Source organism: Bombus huntii, chromosome 3 (assembly GCF_024542735.1).
Source record: "Bombus huntii isolate Logan2020A chromosome 3, iyBomHunt1.1, whole genome shotgun sequence".
Taxonomy (NCBI): Eukaryota; Metazoa; Arthropoda; class Insecta; order Hymenoptera; family Apidae; genus Bombus; species Bombus huntii.
The window spans coordinates 16,739,588-16,756,857 of record NC_066240.1 but is presented as its reverse complement, the minus strand read 5'-3'; the positions used below and the strand labels follow the sequence as shown (position 1 = coordinate 16,756,857).

Genomic DNA, 17,270 nt, shown 5'->3' with positions numbered 1-17,270 from the left:
TTTCCGGTGTGTCGTCGCGACACGGATAACTTTCATCTCGAAAGATTTATATCGTTGTATTATATCGTAGAATGCGCCTTTCATATCACTCGAGAGCGTATTTTATAAACGTGCTTTGGATAGTTTGTTAGCGATCGTGTGCCACGTTCTTTTCGTCATTTCGAGTCTTCTGATATTTTCTGTATTTCAGATGTGAGATTACGATTAAAACATAACAATTTTCCTTTCATAACACGGTGTATTCTTTCGGATTATTAGAACGAATTTATAATGTAGGAACGTTGAGCCAGAGACTACGATGAATCTTTCGATCCTTTTACATACGAGTCTCGAGAAATCGACCATAAATTTAATCATATTGCATCTTCAAAAATTTTACATAATCACGATGTATCTTATGTTATGATTATTTACGTGTAGCATCTTCTCGCAATAATTAAACTTATGAGATTAAATAATTCGTTTCCTTGAAAGGTGCAATACTACAATAAAATTAAAAAGCTTGCAAAGAGTGGAGTTGTTCAGTTTGGTTTCCCGAGAGGCTCATATATTATTAGAACAATCTTGAAATGATTAAAATCAAGATACCAGGTCAAAAATAGAAACAACATAACCGAAGACATAAAAAGTTAAATCAACTACTTTTACATAATATATATACATTACATAGGAGAATAATTCGTCTAATACGAAATGCTCGTTGAACGTTACAAAAAATGGCACAATTTTCCTTGTCGCGTGACACGATTCCCATGTTTTTCCTTTCTTTACCTTGAAATACAACAGCATATTTGTTTATCTTATTCCGTATCTTTTTATCTACCTACTGTCAAGCTTATCGTATTCTTTTCTCTATATCTAGCAATTATTTCGTTTCTTTATATGTCCATCTTCGTTGTTCCACCGTCTGTTTCCCTTATTTTCTATCCCTTTCGTCGGTTGTCCCCCACCATTCCACGTTGAAAGACGCGATGATGGAAACGATTACAGCAAAAGAAGAAAATTGCCTGAAACTTACGACTACTTTCCGAGACGTATTTGCCTAGCGTTGCACTATTTCTTATGAATTCCGACATGAATCTTCTCGAGAAAGAATTCTCTGGTAAAGAAAGGAGCGACACTATATGAATACGAACGATTGGCTCTACGTTTTATGCTTCGACGGTATGAAACTTTAATTTCGCATAGATTACAGAGAATTTCTTTGTAAAGATATTCGATTGCCGGCAACGCCTCGGTTAGATTCACGTGTTCTAGATTTTATCGAAGTTGATTAGTTTCGGATTTTATCGAACTACAGTAGTTACAAAGTTGTTTCTAGATTGCAAAATTTGAGATCGAAAGTAAATATGACATTTGAATGAGAACGAATACTCGAGATTTTTATTAAATTTTCAATCGATTTCGAGGTCTTGTCGAAGGTCGATAGTCTCAACATTATTTTCAAATTCGTGAAATTAATATTGAAAATAAATACAAAAAATTTGAGTGCTAGTTTCAGTTTTAGACTAAGCTCACAGATACTCAAGATTTTCCGAAATTTTCAATAATCTTCGAAATGTAGCGTATTTCTCAAACGTTTCTGCAAGAAAACTTAAACACTCTTCTATTCAAAAAGAAGCTATCCTTTTTTTTAAACTATCGTGTCGTTCAATCGAATACAGAATGTTCGTCCATACTATGACTAAATTTCTATTAAAACATCAAGAAAACATCCTTCAAATGAAAAGCATTTACAGATAAGATCTTCTACGCTACATTAGCGAAATTTACTTCGATTGGAATCTAGAAATAATTAAAATGCTATCGTTGGCTAGGATTCTTGGGTGAAATCGACAACGCATTATCTCGCTTCTGTGCGGCTTAGCCGAAGCACGAATTGCGAGGACGTTAAGAAGTCGTTTCATTTTCAATGTAATTCCTGCTTCCCTCGGTATTATCCTATTCTATCTCCATTTCGAGCTCATTAAATTGTAAGTTTGGTTTACGCGTGGCGGGTATTTAACGTGGATTTCGCCTCTCGTTCTCTACAGAACCGAGCTATGATAGGGAAAGCGATAAAAGAAGAGAACGTGTCTCTTCTCGAAGGGCAGAAAGATTTTCGCAATTGCAACTTTGATAGCAGTGCCAAAGCTGACCTCGAATGGCAATCTGGCCACTTTGCCGGGTTTTACGATGTCGTTTTAAGCGGAAAAATAAGTTTCAAAGAACTTCTATGTATGCGTTATCCGAATGCGAAGCTAAGTCACACGATAGAGCTCGAGTTCAGTGGAAAAATAAATGTATAACGTCTCTTGTTTGAGAGATCTCTCGAAGTCATTTTGCCGTTGTAAAGCTTGGTCGATTGGAAAATTAAAGGGGATAGGTTAACAGCGACGCTTGAGACTTCTAATTTCATGTATCTGAATTTTATCGGACCAAACTTAGAGAATGGGGATTTGGGTGAAAGCGTTTATTATTTAGAACATGCGACGCGAATATCCGAAACTCAACGAGGTAAAATAACGAAGTAACAAATGGTATAATATAGTAAAACAGAAGTAAAATGACATAGTATGTGTAGAGAGAAAAATAATTTTTGGCCATACAGTTGTACGTGTCTCTTGAGAAAGTAATGCCAATTATTAATGCCAGTCTATGAATTATCTAAAAGTAATCAGTAATTTAATTTGAAAAAATACAGAATCTTATAAAGAAAAATTATTATTTGAATTTTTTAATCGAGCATTAAATCAATGAGCACACTGGATGGTTAATATTAGTTTACGTACGTTCATTATGCTTTTCCTATTCACGTGTTTACCATTGATAATTCATGCGTGTCGCTACTACGAATGTTATCTTAACGTTATGCTGTTAACAGATCGTGATCTGCCTAGCTTTGATCACATGCTGCACGCGCTTGCAGTCACACGATATCACACATAAATGAATTACGTACATGGGATAGTTGGTGATTCATAGCCTAATGAGATATGAGCAAGTTTCAGGGGAAAGTAAATTGAAACATACTTTAAAATAAATACAAAATCGAAGGGGAAAGAACGATTACCGAAATATATTGAAACAATTCTATTGAAACAATTTTCTAGAGGAAAAATAAAAAGAAAGAAATTTTTATTAAAATTCGCTAAAATAAAGACGCTTGTTGCCAATCTTTCAGCTGTAAAGTTTTTCTTTCATATCGAAATTCCCAATAAAATTCTACTTCGTCACATTTCGAATTTTCTTTCTTTCAATGAAATTCGTTTTTAATACGCTTAACATCTGAAATGCACTGGTAATACACGTTTTACCACTCGTCTAATGCATAAACACGTTACCAAATGTTTATACAATTCAATTCGTCGCTCGTTTTACTTATTTCAACGAACGGAACGAGCGAATGTAGATCAGCGTTCATCAATGTAAATTTCCATTCATCGTGCACCTTCATTCCACATTATGGAACGAAGTCACTTTATATCCGAGCAGGACGCAACGAATCGTAAATTATATTTTGCATAACAACAAACTCGAATCCATTACTTTTTCCGTTCCATCGTCCTGTACGTTGGCTACGTTATTACGTGGCGTGTTAGGTTCATTAACAGGGGTCAGAATGCAAAGTTTGTTTTCTTCGCAAACGAACAAACACTGCACGGAAATTAACGTTGGAAACTGGGAAATCCAATCGAGATCGATGCGACTTAATGTTGTTGGAATAACGTTAAATAATAACATTAACCAATCCGTGGGATTGGTTAATATTTTAACGAGACAGTCACGGTCCAAGGTGTGGTAAGCTGCAATTCCACCCTCTTGCTTTGGACTAATTCGTTGGCCGCTAATTTCGAACGTTCTTGCTCCGTGTTCTATCTACGTAATAGCTGACCCCGTGCTACCTATTTCCGGCCTAGTTTCTCGGAACCGAGTAATTAACGTCCCCGACGTTCTCTCGGTGTCTTTAAAAGTTTCGAAAAAAAAAGAAAACTCCCCTTTAGAGGGGCTCGTTAGAAAAGCGATATGCGAAGATTACCGTGTCGCCATTTGCATCTGCTTCAAAGTAATCTTCCCTTTCCATTCCTTGCGCAGAACTTTTGTATTAGCTGGAGAAACATACTGTTGAAAATATGTCGTTTTATTAGATTCGGATTTGTTCTTGCGCGAATGAAATTTCTGCTCGGGAATACTTCTCTTAAGTTTATCATAAAAAGGTAATACCTTTCACATTTTTTAATTTGGTGTAGTGTATTTTGATACGCGAAGATTCATTTACGATTCGACCAGTTCGATCTTCGTTCGAAATTTATTTAGAATTAGTTTCTTTCAATTTCTCCAACATAATCTAACAGATATTTACATTTTGTATATCGAAAATTTCATAGGACTCGAAGAATCGAACGAAGCAAACTTAAGCAAAATTTTTAGACGTAATCGATTAATCGGATGAATCGGATAATTCGCAAATACCAAACGTATTTCGAGTTCACCTTTGTAAATTTAATCTTGCTACCGATAGCCGGAGAAATTTATTAGCTTGAATTTCATAGAGTGGACGCGAGGGTTGGACAGCGAATACGGTGGGCGTATTTTGAACGCGAACGTTTTGACACAATCGATGGTGCACGTTAGAAACATATTGCGGCTGAATGGTGTGATATTGGTCATCGGGAGGTCAAAGGATTTGACGGAACGCTCGTGGCGATTCGTACGTCAATCTCTAGGACAGACCATCTGACAAATGGAATGCATGATTAATGCTTGGTCCCTCTACACGTTCCTACCGCTAATGGGTTAATCTTAACTGTGTCCATAATTAGCAATTATATTAATCTTGTATCTTCGTGTATAAGATCTGTTTGTATCTATTGATTCCATGTTATAATTGATATAATTCTCTTAATTGAATTAGTATTTTGATCCTTTATGGCTACGATGTTCTTGGTATTGAAGGTCTTTTCGTATTTGTGTCACGAATATTTAAGCATTTTATATACATGATTGAATCTCGATGAGTTTGTTTAGTAAATAAATACTTTTTAAAAGACAACATTTTATACGCCAGTGTAACGCGAAAGATTATTTCAGAGTTTCAAATATCCACAGATATCGAAATTAATTTTATGTTTCTGTACATTGGTGTGAGTATGCAGGAATGTTGTTCATTATTGTTTCACATTCAGTTATAGGTAGCTCCTTTGTATATAGGATATCTGCAGCAGATTTTTACTCTTTTTTTTTTTTGAAGTTTTAATGTTATATCAGAATCAAAAATTGAATATGAAGCATTGATTTTCTGTCAATATATAGACATTTCTCTTTTAGCTTCCCGTTCGAGTTAATTAATTTTATAATTATGCTTCAGGTCAATTATATTTGCGATTCCAGCTACGTTATATGAACAAGTTTAAAATATTAATAACGAAGTGCATTGCAGATTTAACGTAGTATATTGATATTGTATAACCATAACTTTATTCGTTAAAATTGTTAATTAATTATTTAAAATCATTAGGAACGTTGATACATAATTCCTGTTCATTTGCTTAGAAAGCAAAGTTTTAAGTCTACTAAATTTTACTTCACTGTAAAAAGAACAATGTTCGATGAATTCAAGTGTATCGTTCGTAGACTGAAGCGTACTTGGTCGTCATAAAAAAGAATAATTAATAAAATATTCATCGCTTTTATCCGTGTTCTGTTCCAATACACAATAGACATCCCCTGCTTTCAGCGTCAAATCTTTAACACTACCTTACACAGACATTTGGAATATTATAAATCATTGTAATTTGATAATCAGAAAAGACGAGATTCCTCGATTTCTCCTCTTTACCCTTCGAAACGAAAGAAGAAGATTATAATAATCAGAATAGAATATAATAAAAAATAATAGAATATTTTCACGATATTCTATATTCCATAAATATTCGCTTCTTCCAAAACGAAGGTGAACGATACAATTTTCCATACAACGTGAACGATAGAACGGAATAAAAAATTTCATAGACGTAAAACGTAATAGAAGCGGATCGATTTATTTTTCTCTTCTCTCAAGCGCCAGTTACAACGGTTCCATTCGCTTAATTCACCCGTGACGTAATACATTCTTCCCAGCGAAGATCAACGAGCGTCCGAAATGCGATCGATACTTGATCACCGATCACACGCACGAAATTCCAATTCCTTCTGATTACGGAACCGTGCTTAAGCGCACAAGTAGACGCGCTAGTACGGCCCGATTTTGCGCGGCAAAGAGGATTGGATGAAGCGGAAAATCTCGAACGGGAGCGTAATGGAAAACGTGCATTTCGATTTAGAACGTATTGGGTGATGGCCACGGGACGGATTTAAAATTTATTTGAGCGAACTAACTCGACCCGATGACGGCTCATTTCGACGATCGAGACCTGTGTTTTCGTGCAAAACGCGCCGGTTTTTTCTTCTCGTTGGTAATTGTACTTTGCGAATGGTTTTATTGTACGGTTTCGCTCGAAACGCTTTAAATAGGAGCAATTATCTAGTTTCACTGGCGTGTTACATGGAGATCAAGGAAAATACTGTGTTCTAGTTCTTAATCATTGTGAAAATTATGCGAAAGTTATGTTTAGAGGTTTGCGTTACGTTAGGTGTGAAATATGACACAGATCTGGTATTAGGGATATCTTTATCAATAACATGTTCTGTACAATGTATTAATCGGTGTATGATCTTTCAGAAAATTATACTTAATTCTTTATAAAAAAAAATTGACATATCGGTATTTCTTTATGGTATTAGAGTGTCTTAGTTCGTTATAGTATTTCTGTTACTATTTGTATCGTGTAGTGATAGTAGTTTGGGATTAGATATTTTTTTTACCGTATATTTCTTTAACTTGACATTTTGCGAAATGTAAATGTTTCTTGAATTGTAGTGAAAAATGTTGTACTGATTTCTTGTTTATTAGAAAGATATATTCCATATATTCTTTTCTTTTTTTCTATTTTATTCAGATATTATATCTCACATGCTTCCCTAAGTGGAATATTCTTGGTTAAAATTATATTACGGATATAATGAAATAACATAGTTCGTCAAATTACGATATTAATCCAATGAATTGTTTACTTTACTGATTGAAATTTAATTTCTTTACTTTCAAATCTAATACTTTGACTATTCTAAGGATGCATTGCTTTTTATAAGCATCAATAAAAATGTTCGTTATTTAAGGTGTTGTTTAATATAATTTGAGGGATAATAGACGAAATTTTCTATGCGACTCCATTGCTCAAATATTTTAGCAGCAATGTAAGAAATATAATGCGACGCCGAGTAATAAAACTTAGTTATCGAGGACGAGTAAAGATCAAAGAGAAGCGAAGCTTCCTCGAACGAAGACGCGACAGAATGTCGTGAAAACTTTAATGAAAGGTCGCGATTCGTCCAAACACGGGGCAGAAAGTTCCTTCGAGTTCCTTTGCAAAACGAAGCTTCTTTTGACGAGTTTAAAAAATTCCGTGCGTTCTAAGAAAGTTCGCGTAAACGTAAAACGAAAAGCGGAAGCTTTTTCGACGAAGCACAATTTTTTGGTCGAACTTTCTCAACGAAGAATTTAATGGTATTTACAACCGCCGTAGTTTGATATTTCAATAAAGATCTCATCTCATCCTTGCTAATATAATATTCAAGATATTATTAACTGTAAATTAATGATAATTAATTATGCAATATATCAATTGTAAATTAATGACAATCAATTATTCGACATATCAATTGCAAATTAATAGCAATTAGTGATCCTACATATTAGTTGCATAGCACAAACGAATATACATAGCGATAACAGAAATCAATTTGAACTGTAGGTGTTTTTAAATGCAATACTATGAAAATGTTTCATAGATCCAAAGATTTTTACAACTAAGTCGACTTGAAATTCTATTAACGTAGGAAAACTCATCAAAGTTACAAGAAATTATCATTAATGTCTACGGCATTAATTTTACGTAGGAATTGGTCCATTGCAAACTAGTTAAAAATATTAACACAACTAGCGGAAGATTCCATGTAGGAGTACAGCTAAAAATGATTTCAAACGAGTTGTTAGTACGTACCTTCTATATTATATATATTTTAATTCATTTCTCAAAAACAAAAAAAAAAAAAATGGAAAAAGGGGAAAAAACAACACAGTCACGACGTCAGTCACCTATCTTTACATTAAAATTGATTAATTACAAATTAGTTAAACGACAATAAAAATTGAATACAAATACAAGAATAGAAAAATGACCGTAAATTTGTAACCAAAAACTTGTTTTTTCGTAAAAAGTGAGAAAGAAAAGTATGTCGAAAGCCATCCTTCCATCCTGTAATATTTTCCATCTTGATGCGCAGAAGATTCATTAACTGAATCTGTTTTCACGAGAGCAATAATTCCAGTTTGGAATCACCTTCCGCAATAACGGAACAGGTCGAACTCCGTGCAGCAATCCGATGTCAAACGACGTCGTGCGACTGCACGAATCTGCCAACGTAACTATACTAGTAACAATAAATAGATTACACAGGGGAGAGGACGGTCGGAGGGCCGTTTTACATGCAGTTGAGCGTATTTGTACAGCTGGTGCGTGTATCATTGCGCCAGCAATCAACAGAAGTGCATTGCATTAATGAACAAACGCACTAGTTAATAACAATTATCGCTGGTATTCGGATATTGCGTCGCTCGCGGGGTGTACGCCGTGGCTACAACTTCTAAGCATTCTGGCTAACGAAGCGAAACTGCAACAAGGGTTGAGTAGCGAGCTGAGAACGATCGTAAGAGCTATTGGAGAAGATTAAACAATTGCTTGTCTGGATAGTTTGATGGGCGAGTGCAATGAACTGTTGCATTATCTCTTCTTTTTTTCTTCTGTATCTAATTTCTTCGATAAATCGTAGTTATTGCGAGTTTAGGTATTCGATTCTTTCGATAATTATATTTTTAGATTTTAAAGTTTGTCTATGAACGTGAACAAATAACGCGAAAATTTAAAAATGTGTATCGCAAACGATACAGACGTTAATTACCATAGAAGAGAGTCTTGCAGTTTTCTCATTTGAAAGAAGCAGAATGAAGGCCGTGAAATATCTTCTTAGAAGATGTAGAATATTTAGAGTATCTGGAATGGAGATCAAGAAAGAATCGACTCCATAGATGTTAGAATTTTCCTTTTCCAATAGTGTGTTCGTTAGTCACCATTGTCGTTACTCTACACCGTTACTCTGCACCGTTTATTTAACAAGATACGTTCTGAAAAAGAAACTCAATACCTTTATTTGTACGAACTAAAAAATATCTGTAATAAAAAATTGTCAGATAGAAATATTGTTTCATTTTCTGTATAAATTCTCCGTAGTTGCTGCATTAACCGTATGAAAATTTTGTTTTCACTGCAACTAGTCATCCGTGTCAATCGCATATTTCTCTCTCAATAAATGATTGATTTGCCGAAAGATTATTTGTTCGAATCGTAACGAAGTTGAATGATTTTGACGATCTGTCAGGCGTATTGTATCGGTTCTATCGACAATGATGGATGCGCCACTGCAATCGTATCGGGCAAATAGAATATGCGATTGTATGGTATACATCCTAATCCCATTGTTTCCTTACTGGCGTAAGTAAAGCGGTATCGATTTAACGGCATAGCGTGCAGGTTGATCCGTTTCATTGTTCCATTCATTAGCGCATGCTAATGGGATTGCAAATGTGTCATATGAATGACAGTGAACCGCATTAGAATATGTTTGCAAATAAGAATATTGTTGTCATTATTCTATCCGATTTGTATGATTGATAATCCTCTTGACTCAGTTTCTATGTAACATACGCTATATTTAGAAATATCATTTTTGACACGATGATTCTACGATGAATTGTGTATGTTCTGCTCGCGATATCGGAGTATCATTAATATTACTAGATTACGTTTGTTTCGTGCAATTTCATATTATCAAGGTAACTAAGAAAATGGAGCTTACGTAAAAATTTATTTCACCGGAGAAAATAACAACTACCTCGCTTCAAGTATTCTTTATATCTTCACTTATCACGCGTATTTCGTACAATTTTGCACTTTCAATTTTGTCATGAATGCATGAAATAATTTCTCCTGCCTTTCACGTGTTTTAGGTCGGATATAGAATACACGACAAATTCGTCGAAGACTTTCTTGAAGATTCCGGACGTTAAATTGGAGGACGAAGGTCTCTATAAGTGCGAAGCTACATATCTGGCAGTGAATCGAAAGTGCAATAATGTCCAGCATATCATACTTAACGTCACCGGTAAGTTTTCTAACGATATTGTTTCAGATAGTATAGAAAAATAAGAAAGCCACTGAATTTTCCAGACTTCTCTAGTATCCAACGATTGAGATTCGTCATTTTAAAATTCTTCAAATTTTTGAACATCTTCGACACACCGTATCTTGTCTCAAACTCGTCGAAACGAAATGTACAGCAACGAATTAAGACCATCTTCTATAAATAACGTAAATAAAAAGAAAAATCCAGAGGTACCGCGGAAAGACGTATAAGAGGGAAACACCAAAAGGAAATTTATCATCGCTATTTATTCAGGTCTTTCTCTTTGCTCCGCTTCCTTGTCGAGAGTTCAACCGCTAGTAGAGTTTAACTTTCCACTGCAAAGAGACCAGACTTCATAAACATTTATATGCTGAAGTTTTAAACTCCCGTTTAGTTTAGGTAATTTACTATTCAATTTAATGGACTTAGTATTAGTAAATGATCGAGTCGTGATTATTTGCTGTATAATCGACTGAACAAACTATGAACTCGAAAAGAGGGTAGGGGACGATTACGAGATAGAGGAGCCTACGGAAGGGATGCTTTTCACGGTGCACGAGCCAGAGGTGGCGTATAATTTAATTAATCGATTAAACGTCGACGATCCCCCAGTAGTAAGATATGCGTGGAATAACTCGTATTAGACGTATCGTACTTGTACGATCCGTGTAATCTGGGTAATCCCAGTAATTCGACAAACGAGAAAGCCGCAGTACTAATCCGAAGTGGTAGCGACTAAACCACTGAACCGGTTATCTTGACACACGCAACATGTCATACTATTAAAGTGCGGTTGAATTTACGAACATGAAAGGGATGCCAATTACTTTGAAATTTTAGCTGGAAACCGAGATACCGCTCGACGGTGTCACCGGCGAAACAAACTTAAACCGCGATAAATATGTGTATTTGAACGGACACTCGTAATTTGCCGTTTAAAAGTGTCCGAATTACATGAAAGTCCAGGTGCTATTGATTTAAATACGAGCCGTGATATTGGAAATCAGTAAATGATATTCTAAAACATTCACTTTGCCTATTTTTCTCTCTTTTTTTTAATATTTTCGGACAAAGTCGAGATCTTTGTGATAGAATCGATTTTTCGTAGGGGAAGATCGACGCTTGGTTGAAGACACCTTTGTCCGAAAAGTAAAGGAAGAAAATCTGCAACCAAAATCTCAGGTTGATATCTGAAAACGTCGCGCATGAAGATACGCGCGTATAATTTATTTTCCGTTAGAGAAGGCGTTACATAATATTTTTGAGAATAACATTTTCCAAGCCAGAGAAATAATTCTGAGAAATTGCCTAAAGTGGACATCTCCGATAATATAATACTTAATAAGAAACTTCAAGAATTCCTCAAACAAGTCCGATAACTGTACCTTTACTTGCACCTTATACGTCCGTACAATGCGATGTTTAAGGTGCAGTTTCGAAGAATCGCTCGAATTACGAAAGTTGGCATCGTGGTTCTTACGTTGCGTTTGTTAAAGAATATTCCGAGGCCGAAACTATCCGCAGTTTGAAACATCAGGAAAAATTTTCGCGGTAAGTCCGCCGCCAACTTAACGTGGATTCTTAATGTCGTCTGATTACAGTCAGACCGTGCTAATAACGCGAGACTTGTTCTGAACTCGTGCAACCGTGGTGAATCTGTTCATCCATTGAAGGTTTATTGTAATTAACCAGCGTGTCGCGAAGCGAAACTCGCGAATGGTCGGAAGTTGTAACGCGGAAGCCGAAATGTCGCGCAGGATTCATGTTTTCCCACGTTCCCAGCCTTTCTCAGAATTCTCTGCTCGCGTAAGTGCAACTTTCCGAATTGTAAATCTTTCGAGGATAGACCGAACCGTGCGGCTTTGCTTTCAAAAGCATCACACGTATTACGTTTGTGTGACTTTCTGGACGTTTGATGATTTTACGTACAAAGATTTATCTGATGGTGGAAAGTCGAAAATTATCTATGACGAAAGCTGAACATTACGAATAAATCGTGGATTTTTATGTATTTATAGAAAATTCTGAAAAACATGTCAATTGCACGTTAATAATGAATAATTGGAACTTGGATAGAAAATTGTTTTACTTATTAAATATTATAAGGAGTATTATAATTTAAATATTTTATACGCATATTTTTAGATATTACGTACGTTGTGTACATTTTTGCTTCGCTATACTACTTCGTCCTATTACTTCGACAGACTATACTTGAAACATTGTCGGAATTAAAATAAAATATTTTTGTCACATTTAAATATTCCTAACTATATAGATTACACGACTCTAGTTTTAAAGCAAATGTAGAAATGTACGTGCAATGCGACGCGTTTGAATGGATCAAAGGCGACATTTTTAGGGCGGAAGTTGAGGAAGGCCTGGCACGTGGTTTCCTTTCAATCTAAAATTTTCAATCGCGTTACAGTCGAGAAGAAAGTACAAAGGAGAGTCGAGGTGGATGGGTTGAGGTTTAAAGAACGCGACAAAACGAGCAACGTTTCAGACGGTCGAAGGTCCGAAGCTCGACAATGAATGCGACCAAATAAAAACAATTAGAACGACGTTGCTATTAAAAGTTGCAAATTGCACACTTGTGCCGAGGTCGGGTTTGCCACGTAAAATATCGCATCGTTGTGTCCGTGTCTCATTTCCATGGGCAACATTATTTTAGGTGAGAACAAACGCTTTTCAGCCGAGCCTCGTCATCCGCACTAATGATACGTTTCACGTTTGCCCGTTGTTATAAATTATTATGGCTAACGACACAATTAACGGCCAAGATCCCGCGGTGTTCGTCGTTTTCGAAATATCGTAAAATATCGACCAGCACGGGAATAGACAATTTTCGTTTAACATCGCGTTTTACTCTTTTGCGAATCTTCGTATTTCTTTTACGTTATATCGATTATAAACGTACGTTTTATTTATTCGATGGGATCGATGGCGTTCGACGCGAATTTCTTTTTACATTGACACGACTCTCGTCATGTCAAAAATTCAGCGTTGGTAGAAATAATTTTCCTCGGACATTTCATTTTCGTCGCAATCGAGATAACAAAGAATCTTTATACAGGCGAAGTACATGAAAAACGAAATATTGTGACGCGAAATTATTTTTTTGTCAATCAGTTGACAAATTCGTTCTTTATTGTCAATTTTAAACAAATTCAAGATCGCCAGAAATAATTTTCATCCATCGTTTCATTTTTATTGCGATCCGCTAAAAAACAGAATTTTTCGTGCAGCAGCATGTCGAAAATTAAAAGTAAATACTTTGACACGGGATTAATATTTTGTCGCCGAATTTTAAAATTGGTGGAGTATGCACTTCCGATGAAAAATTGATCGCACCAAACGATACGTATGAAACGACGAAAAAAAAAAAAAAAAATACTAACTTACAAACTAATTCATAAGCAGCTGTATTTTTCAAACTCACAATTATGGAATTCTGATGGCAGTGTAGAATCTTTATTGGGAATATATACGCTATGTAGGTCGAAACATTAAAAGGTTCGAGTGTGTCTATAAACCGTGGTATCGCGCGTATCCTGTTTTCGCCACAAATTAAGAAAATAACAGTGTTTAATCGTAACGTGAGTTGGTTCGGTAGCAGATAGAAACCGAGTACTACGCGCATGTACTCGTTTATTGAAAGTCAGCTGCGAAGAAAAATATAGCTAACTGAGTTTCCAAATATGTTAGTCGAAGATTAACAAAAGAATCGCGTAAACGTGGTTGAGTTTTTCCTTCGATATTTTTGAAGCTTGAATTCCACAACACGTTTAAAATTTTGTATTTATTTCTTAGTATTAGGTTGTCTTTCTTTACAGACACGTCTTTTACAACGACGCATCTTTATACAAACACGAAACCTAATTCGTCGAACGTTGTGATCTTCATTTTGATAGAACAAAATGGATCATACGTAATTCGATAAAACAATATAAAACGGAAAATGTTGTGCATCCGGACGACCTAATACGTTACAAAATAAAGATAATGGAAAGATCCGAAGTAAAATGAAAAGTGAATGGAATACGATTTTAAATGTTGAAGAAAATCACAGTTTATATTATTATACATATATGTACATAACATATATGTATATAATAAAATAAAATAATATATTCTGTACCTGCAGAACTTAGATTATTGCATTTTAACGTTAAAATAAATCTTAAATCTTGGAAGTAACACCTTGAACAGGAAAAAATTAAGACCAAAATGCAAAAGTTTCTTACTTGGCTCGAGGCAACAACTGGAAATAGCACACACACGAGGGTAGCAAATGCGACCGAGGGAGAAGGCTCGATCTCAGCACAATTTTTCGGCTGAGTGACACGGTTAAGGGGCGAAATTAAACACTGCTTCTTCTTTCTTACGTGCTTCATGTCGGAGTATCACTCGTTGTCCTTGTCGGGGAAGAAACCTGGCTGCGGGCGATCGCAGTTCTCATTTCTTTTTTTAAAACGACACGTTGCCTTTTGCCACTGCCTCTCGTGTATTTATACGCGTCGAAAACACAAGGGCATGAAATAACAAAAGAGGGCCATTATTTCATGCGAAAAAGAATTGCTTTTATTAGAGTGCTAATTAAAATGTAATTCTTGCGTAATCTTTTGCATTTCTTCCGTATTTCTTTATCGTATTAACATATTTCGTTAGAGTATTTCTGTTACTATTTACATTGTGTAGTTGCAAAAGCATAAATTTCTTTTTGAGATTAGAGATTTCAAGATAATAGAAATGTAAGTCTCGCGTAATCCAATTCGATAAAACAGAAGAAATGACATAATCATTATATTTATAATTAATGGTTGGATTTTCCGACAGAATCCTCTTTTTCAAGAGGACATACTAAAATAATTTTTTATGGTAGAAATGAAATTACGAATAAGCATGATGTTGCAACTGGCAACGAGTAAACACGATGTTAGAAGATTATTTATTTAAAGTTTAAGAAGTCCTGGAAATAGAGGTAGTATATTTCTAGTAAATACACCGAAGGTTTAAAAAACGGATTAAAATTTCTCTGTGATTAAAGTGTCGTTTTAATTAGAATTTTAGACTTTGATTTTAACCGAGATGTAGTGAAGAAACGAAAAGAAAAGAAAATAGACGATTCTGTCCGTATTGAAGATATAACTTTGTCTTAATTACATAGAACAAACTGCATATCGTGATCTAGTTCTAGGATGCTTGCAATTTCCAAATTTCAGAATTATTTTCGCTTATTTTCTATAAGAACTTGCTAAATTTGAAAAAATCCTTTCTTCGTTAGCATCCTTTAAGGAAGAAAGGAATTTTAATAAAAATTGTAAAAGAAACTCGCCTATATTGACAAGATTAATTTCGATGCAAACATATTTACAATAAACGAACATAAAAGCAAGAAGTTTAATATTTATATCGATATAATTATATTGATTTTCAGATTTTTCCTTCAATTCGATATGAATACGCAGTGTAAATAAATATTTCTACCCCTAGAATTTCGATATTCTAAGAAGAGAAAAAAATTTAAAAAAAGACGAAGATGACAAGATGGGAAATCGAGTTCGATTTTATTTTTCGAGGACTTTCCGGTGCATGTATGTGCAAGCTAGGTGAAAACGTATGGCAAAACTTTCACATCGACCTAATGCCTGTCCGAAAGTTTTCTATAACTCCCACCGTGCAAACGCATAGACGAAGAAAGCGCGCGATTCCGACGACCGAAATGAAATTTGAAAACTTGAAACTCATTCGGTGCATACGCGCCGCGATTCTTTCACCTGCTGTCAGCTTTCACCTTTTCATGACTCGAATAAATATAATGAAGATACGATGAAAAAGATCTCGTTGACAAGAAACAAGAATAACTAATCCGTCCATAATTTGTCTATCGTAATTTGTTTTTAAATCTGATATTGATATATCTAAAACGAAGACAGCATAATTTTTACTAGAATTATGTTTGCAATAAATGCCTTGTAATTTCTATATACAGGGTGGTTGGTAACTGGTGGTACAAGCGGAAAGGGGGTGATTCTACGCGAAAAAAGAAGTCGAAAATATAGAATACAAATTTTTCGTTCGAGGCTTTGTTTTCGAGAAAATCGACTTTGAATTTTCGTTCGGTACGCGTGCACTTTATCACGTCTCGTTATAACGGATCTCACTGTAGATCGTAGATCGAATCACCCCCTTTCCGCTTGTACCACCAGTTACCAACCACCCTGTATATCTTCGAATTAGTTTCAATTTTGATAAATATAATCGCGACGATAATCGTGTCTCATTACAGCGTCAATGAAACTCCAAAATGTTTTGTATAACACATACAATATTGACATTAAAATTTTCCACGATAAGTGTTCAAATATTTTCATGAACCATTCTACATCTTTTTCGCCCATATGATCGTCCAGGCGTTGAAATCTTTTTGAATACTCGTTGGAATCGGCACAAATTCAATTCAAAAATCATACAGTAGTATCACCGATGAACCGATATTATGATTAAGCTACATCATTCGCGCGAAGTAATTGTAACAGCCATTTCGTTGGCTGTTGACGCTATTCGTCGCGCGTATTTCAGAGAGCAATTTATCGGATGGAAAGCTGTTACGATCGCGAACCGCGCAAAGGAGCGGCAATCGACCTCTATTTAAATTATATGAAGGACCACTTGTCTCGCGGCCAATCCAATTAGATCTTCTAGCTGCTGGAAATTATGGGATTTCAGGCAGTTCTCCCTCTCTCTCTCTATCTCTCTCTAGGTCATTGGGTTTCTATCGACTCGCCAGCACTTCTGATTGGACACCCTCGCTTGCTCCTTCTAATTCGGACCCCAAATACATCGATCTGACCCCCCTCCGACTACCCCTCGTATTATTAAAAGCCATTCTAAAGGATTCCGCTGCTCAAACCATTTCTATCGACTCAAATCGATTTTCCCTAGAT

General features: G+C 35.4%; 1 protein-coding gene across 12 annotated transcripts in view; it reads left to right on the top strand.

Moving 5' to 3' along the window:
• LOC126864106 (hemicentin-1) overlaps positions 1–17,270 on the top strand; it is a 434,856-nt gene that overhangs the window by 307,082 nt on the left and 110,504 nt on the right. For all 12 annotated transcript variants that reach the window (XM_050615075.1, XM_050615073.1, XM_050615076.1 and 9 more), the window contains one exon: positions 10,145–10,299. In XM_050615075.1, coding sequence (XP_050471032.1) covers positions 10,145–10,299 — 155 coding nt within the window. The remainder of the gene's footprint in view (positions 1–10,144; positions 10,300–17,270) is intronic.